This window comes from Equus quagga, chromosome 3, assembly GCF_021613505.1.
Source record: "Equus quagga isolate Etosha38 chromosome 3, UCLA_HA_Equagga_1.0, whole genome shotgun sequence".
Taxonomy (NCBI): Eukaryota; Metazoa; Chordata; class Mammalia; order Perissodactyla; family Equidae; genus Equus; species Equus quagga.
Window position 1 is genome coordinate 68,842,195 of NC_060269.1, and position 6,498 is coordinate 68,848,692.

A 6,498-nucleotide genomic window follows, 5' to 3' on the forward strand; every position below is an offset into this window, starting at 1 on the left:
TCTCTCAGCGCAGACCCCGAATGAACACACTGGAGATTATTGCTTTTTTAACCCCCGGCTCTGCGCTTTCCGCTGTGCGTTCAGTTGCATCCCTCTTTCCTCTCGAAATTTCCTTCTTTCTTCTCTTCTCTTTCTCTCTTTCTCTCTTTTTTTTAAGATCCGCGAGCAGTGCGGGCGCCGCACGTTGGCTGCGGCCCGCTTCCTGCTTTCTAATGTTCCATTGTGAGGAGCTTCCATTGTGACGTCGCGCCCCTTCGGCTGGGCTTTGTCTGTCCATATATGGGCAGCTACGTCACGGAGCTTTCCCGGGGCTCAGATAAATAGGCTGGTGGAGTTCCCTGGCTGGGAGCTTTTGGGCAGCAGTGAGCTTGCTAGGAAGCGGCGGGGCTGGTGGTGGTGGTAGCAGCAGCAGCAGCAGCGACAGAGGCGGCGGCGGCGGCAGTGGCGGCGGTGGCGGTGGCGGATCGGGGGGCGGGAGGGCTGCGGGCGCGCGTCTGTTTGTGAGATCAATACTGAGGCCGCGATCCCCCCCAGCCCAGCCCCCACTCCCCCCCCCCCGCACACGCCCCCCCACCACCACTACCCAGCCTCACACGGCACCGGCTGAGGCACCCAGGAGGATTACCCACCTTTGCCCTCTCTCCCACCCACCCCCCAAAAAGAGAAGATTCCCTCCCCTGGCCCACCCCTTCCCCTCTTCCCTCCCCCCTCCCCCCGAACTTTCCCTCTCGCATGCTTTTCCCCTGCACCACGGATCGCCTCTCGGATGCCGCTTGCCTGGAAGCTGCGTTAGGAGCGAGCGGCGGAGGTGGCGGCGGTGGCGGCGGCGGCAGCTCGGGAGTGCTATGACCGGCAAACTCGCCGAGAAGCTGCCGGTGACCATGAGCAGTTTGCTAAACCAACTGCCTGACAATCTGTACCCCGAGGAGATCCCCAGCGCGCTCAACCTCTTCTCTGGCAGCAGCGAATCGGTAGCCCATTACAATCAGATGGCTACAGGTAAGGGCGGCGGGGAGGCAGCGAGGCAGCGGAGAAGGAAAGGGAGAGAGGAAGAGGAGGAGGGAACGAGCTAGCGATGGATCGATGGATCGATGGATGGATGGATGGATGGATGGATGGATGAAGAGAGATGGGGGGGCGCGCTGGGAATTTTCTGGGGGGCGAGCTGCTTTTCCCACCCACTCCTCCCGCCCTCCCCGATCGGGAAGGCTTGGTTGGCGACGCCACGGTAGAGGCTTCGGTTTTCCCGGGTGGGGGCAGCCGCCGACCAGAGGGAGGTAGGTGCGAGCGGCTCTAGGGTTCTCCACTTAGGGGGCGCGATCGCCGGGCTGCGCGCAAGGCGTGGTGTTGTCGCCCCCTTTCCCGGGAGGAGCCCAGCGTCCCTTTCACCCGCGCTCTCCCCCCTTACTCCCTCAGCCTCCCACCCGGGATGGAGCCATGTGCGGCGTGGAGTCCCCGCGGTGGGAGAGGTACTGCAACGCTGCCTTTCCTTGGCGTTCAGCAAAGCCATGGGGGTGTGGGGGTGGCGGGGAGAGGGAGAGGGTCCACCCGTGCGGGGGCTGCCACGGGGGAGGGGGGCGATCCCGGGGCCGAGGAATAGCCACTCCCGCTGTGGAGACACGGGCTGATTTTCCGCCACCCTCCACCCTCGCTAGCTGAGGCTGGGCTTTTCCCCTCCAGCAAGAGCCGAAAGCTCCTTCAGGCCCAGAGGAGGCTGGGGCCCGGGGAGGTGGCAGGAGAGCTCCCTTTTCGGGCAGCACCCCTCTACGCGCCGAGGACAAAGCGTCGGAGCGCTTCGGGTCACCGACCCGGGCGCAGTGCGCATCGGGGCAGGAAAGGTGCGGCGTCCCGGGGAGGACAGGGCTAGGGGGAAGAGGCCGAGTTATGTGCGCTCGAGAGCGAGAGCCCGGCACTCTCCGGGTCTGAAACTACCTGTAGCTGCAGCTACCTGCCCGCCCCACCTTGGGAACAACAACAATGCTTCTCGCGCGCGCGCGCGTGTGTGTGTGTGGTACGTGAGTGTGTGCGCGGCGTGTGCGGTGTGTGTTCAGCAGCCGCTCCACACCCCGATCCGTAGTATTTTGCTGTATCCAGGTTGCGCCCGAGAGCGCGGCACCGCCCGCTTTGCGCCGGGCGCAGCCTTCCTCTTTCCCCCATGCGCTGCGCACTCCACCCGGCCGCACCCTCCACACCTGGGCGAGGACCTGGGCGTCCGGCCGGGGAGCCGGCTCGGCTTCACTCACCCCTCCCGTCTTTCCCCTGCTCTCCGCAGAGAATGTGATGGACATCGGTCTGACCAACGAGAAGCCCAACCCGGAACTCTCTTATTCGGGCTCCTTCCAGCCAGCCCCCGGCAACAAGACCGTGACCTACTTGGGAAAGTTCGCCTTCGACTCCCCTTCCAACTGGTGCCAGGACAACATCATTAGCCTCATGAGCGCCGGTATCTTGGGGGTGCCCCCGGCCTCAGGGGCACTCAGCACTCAGACCTCTACGGCTAGCATGGTGCAGCCGCCACAGGGCGATGTGGAGGCCATGTATCCGGCGCTGCCCCCCTATTCTAACTGCAGTGATCTCTACTCGGAGCCTGTGTCCTTCCACGACCCGCAGGGCAACCCCGGGCTCGCCTATTCCCCCCAGGATTACCAATCGGCCAAGCCGGCCTTGGACAGCAATCTCTTCCCCATGATTCCTGACTACAACCTATATCATCACCCCAACGACATGGGCTCCATTCCGGAGCACAAGCCCTTCCAGGGCATGGACCCCATCCGGGTCAACCCGCCTCCTATTACCCCCCTGGAGACCATCAAGGCATTCAAAGACAAGCAGATCCACCCTGGCTTCGGAAGCCTACCCCAGCCGCCGCTCACGCTCAAGCCCATCCGGCCCCGCAAGTACCCCAACCGACCCAGCAAGACCCCGCTCCACGAGCGGCCCCACGCGTGCCCGGCGGAGGGCTGCGACCGCCGTTTCAGCCGCTCAGACGAGCTGACTCGGCACCTGCGCATCCACACGGGCCACAAGCCCTTCCAGTGTCGGATCTGCATGCGGAGCTTCAGCCGCAGCGACCACCTTACCACTCACATCCGCACTCATACGGGCGAGAAGCCCTTTGCCTGCGAGTTCTGCGGGCGCAAGTTTGCGCGCAGCGACGAGCGCAAGCGCCACGCCAAGATCCATCTCAAGCAAAAGGAGAAGAAGGCGGAGAAGGGGGTTGCGCCCTCTGCGTCCTCGGCGCCCCCTGTGTCCTTGGCCCCTGTGGTCACCACCTGCGCCTGAGGCTCGCGCCCCAACACTTTTCCCCTCCAGTGTCTCTCTGCTGCTCGCTTGAAGGCAGCGGGAAAGCTAGCCACGGAGGCGCAGGGGCCGCGCCCTGGCCTCTCCATGGACGTGAGGTCCCTTGTTCCCCTTCGACGTCCCCCGTTTCCACCCTTTCACACCGGCCAACAGTCGGGGGCCCGGGCAGGAGGCGCCTTCCCCTGGCTGCCCCACCTTAGCCAAGGCGTGGGAGCGGAAAGGTGGCGTCTAGCCCGCTTTGTTCAGTTCGGATCGCCTTGATCCAGGGGCCGCCGGGCCGCGCCAAGGACCTGCGGGGGACTGAAGGCGGGGCGTGCCCAAACCTCGCCAGACCCAAGCACCTCACGGTTCCCCCCACGTCTCCCTCGGTTCCCCTTCGAAGACCCGAGAGGGGGAGGGGGTAAGGAGCGCACCAAAGCGCAGAGCTTGTTGCCCGCCGCACGCACGCGCGTCTGCGTGCGGGGATGCGCGCAAGTGTGCGTGCTCGCGTGAGTGTATGTGTGTGTGCGTGTGTGTGCGCGCGCGCGCGTGTGTGGGAGACTCTTGAGCTGAACTGGGCTGTGTCCACCCCAAACTCTTCCCCACATCGGGTCCCCAGACCGCTGGGGGAATGTCCCAGACTGGGGGCCTGCACGTAGCCGGACGAGACGGTCTTCCATCTGCTCAGAAATAATATTTCTTACAGAAATGCCTCGGATGCCACCGCCGCGGTGCTGCTACCGCCGCTAGGGTTTAGCCCCTCAGAACCCCTCCTTTTCTGAGCGCTTCCCTCTTAGGCTTCAGGGCAGTTTGATCTGCGGGGAGAAGGAGCAGCCTTCACTGAACCTGCCTTTTAAAACATGTATTTCCTCAGCCCCACTTTTTAAATCTATGTTCCTGAGTTTGCCCTCCGTCCTTCTCCCTGTCTTCTCCCTTCTGCTCTCTAAGCCCTCTCCCATCTCTCTCGAAGTCTTTTTTCAGGAAGGCAGGCCTCAACCACCTACCGCATTTCACCATCGTTTTGTCTTTTCCTCACTCACATACCCATTTCTCCTTCCGCCATTGACGGGAAAGCAGGCTCTTTTTTTGCCCTTTGTCATCACCAACACAACAGCTGGAATTTAAATCTATGTCTATGGGGTGTGTGTGTATGTATATATAAACACACATATATGCGTATATATACACACAATATGTATTCCTAGCAAAATAAAATCTCAAAGGTACTTGGCTATCCTGTGCAGTGCACCGGAGTTAGGGGAATTTGTAGGCATATACAGCTTTAAGTGATTTATTTTTTACGAAAAGTTTAACAGATGAGATTATATCTACATATGTGTGTATGCACATATACATATGCATGTGTGTACGTATGTATACATTTACACACGTACACACACTGTCCAAATTTTCCTCAAAGATATGGAGAATTTTGCATTGCTTCGTGGTGATGAATGAGGCATGTCTTTTTCCATGCCCCAGTCTCAGCTTCTCCCCGCCCTACCTCACCTCTTCTCAGGCACCCCCTCTTCCCCAGCCCTCTCCACACAGGGGTGACTCTTTTGAGGTGGAAGAGTAGGGAAGGCTGCTCTGACACAGCTTCCAGCACAGTCTTGACTGAATGTACTGTTCCCTATTAGCGGTATTTCTCCTGTGGCCAGTTAGCTGCCCAGAGAGAAGGAACAAAGGTCTGGAGTTTACAGAATGTCTGTTTTTAAAGTCACTTTATGCTTTTCCCACTTTTTTTTTTAAAGAAAAAAAAGCACCATTTTTTGGTTTTTTTTGGTGGTGGATAAATAATACTAAAAGGAGTCTAGTGAAAGGGAAAAAAATCAAAGAGCAGGGGATTGTGGATTTCCAGGTACTTGGACTTTTTGTAGAAGGAGACAGAAGAGGGTGCAGTTTGCCAAGAGGGCCCATATTTTTTCAGCTGAAGGGTAAAATCTTTCTTTGCAGAGACAGTATTTTGCTGAATACTTTTTATAATGTGATGATTATTAAAAATTTTTGGTCACTTCGAAGCTGGAAGGAGGAGTCAGAATCTTCAATATTTTTTCCTCGCTCCTTCTGGGCTATGCATGTCACTGCATGATAACTCTGAGTTTTCCTTTGTTTTAATAAAACTGTTCTCAGACATTTAAGGTAAAATAAGAGAAAAATAACTTTGTTGCCAAAAGGTTGTGCTATCCAGATTTTTTATATGTCTGCATGTTTTAAAAAACAACAAAAGAAAATGCACTCTAACTTATGTGAACTGAGAGAAAAAAACAGGTTTTAAACAGGAAAACCTATGGGGAATGATATTTTTTGAAAGACTTTTGTATAAAGTTGAGTACTTAGAAAAAGACAAACCAGATGTAATATATTTTGTGGATGTTTTTATTTCTTGGATTTATAGTACCTTATACTAAGGTTAAAAATATGCTTGATATTGTGAAAAGGTGAAATTCTTCACCAACATTTCATTTGCTCCTTTGTCACATTGTTATGCCAATATAAAATAGTTAATGAAAACAGCATTTTTAAAAAACGAAATATTGAAATGGTGTAATGTTGTACCATTTGCACTGTGAGCAAATGCTAATACAGTAAATATATTGTGTTTGCTGACAATCAGCCGGCCTATAAATCTCCTTATTTTATTTCTTGTTTTCATAGCATAAAGTTTTGGTTTGGCCTGTTTTTTGCCTTGTTTTGTTTTTGACTGGTGTTTGGTTCAATAGGTTCCTCTGCCTGGTTTTGCCGTTCTTGCTCTGAAAACTCTCAACATGGAAACGTGGAGTTTGGTCTTACTGGAAGTTGATTAGAATTTTGTGCGGGTTCCGGTGTTTGAAATCCAGTGTTGAGTGTTCACTGTGGTTCTAAGAGAATGGGATTCTCCTCCCCGCTCTGGGAGCCTCAAACTGCCAGAGAGATCAGGTGAACAGATTGGATAAGCTAATGAGAGCCAGGGCTAGTGACTGAACCCTGGACCCCTTCTCTCCGGTTTCCAGTGGATGTCTGAAGGTAGAAGGGAGGAGATCCAGTGTATGAACTGCTTCTCTGATGGCCAAGGGAAGCACCAGAGCAGGACCCTTGAGGGGCTCCTCAGCCATACTGCGGAGTGCTCTTGCTAAAGCTTTTAAAGCCTGAAAAACAGGTACAGACTTAAGAGGGTTCTGCAGGGTTGGCAAGAAACCAGAGAAACTGTTGATCTTTTGTTGTCAGATAATTGGGAAA

General features: G+C 55.4%; 1 protein-coding gene across 2 annotated transcripts; it reads left to right on the forward strand.

Moving 5' to 3' along the window:
• Nucleotides 1-363: 363 nt before the first annotated feature.
• On the forward strand, nt 364-5,961 carry EGR3 (early growth response 3). 2 transcript variants are annotated; one of them, XM_046656793.1, is made up of 3 exons: nt 918-999; nt 1,417-1,469; nt 2,273-5,961. In XM_046656793.1, exons 2-3 carry the CDS (start codon nt 1,430-1,432, stop codon nt 3,280-3,282), a joined length of 1,050 nt encoding a protein of 349 aa, XP_046512749.1. In that variant the 5' UTR covers nt 918-999; nt 1,417-1,429; the 3' UTR covers nt 3,283-5,961. The 2 variants fall into 2 exon arrangements, with proteins under 2 accessions (XP_046512748.1, XP_046512749.1); XM_046656792.1 differs by lacking the exon at nt 1,417-1,469 and having other exon boundaries at nt 364-999.
• Nucleotides 5,962-6,498: the final 537 nt, after the last annotated feature.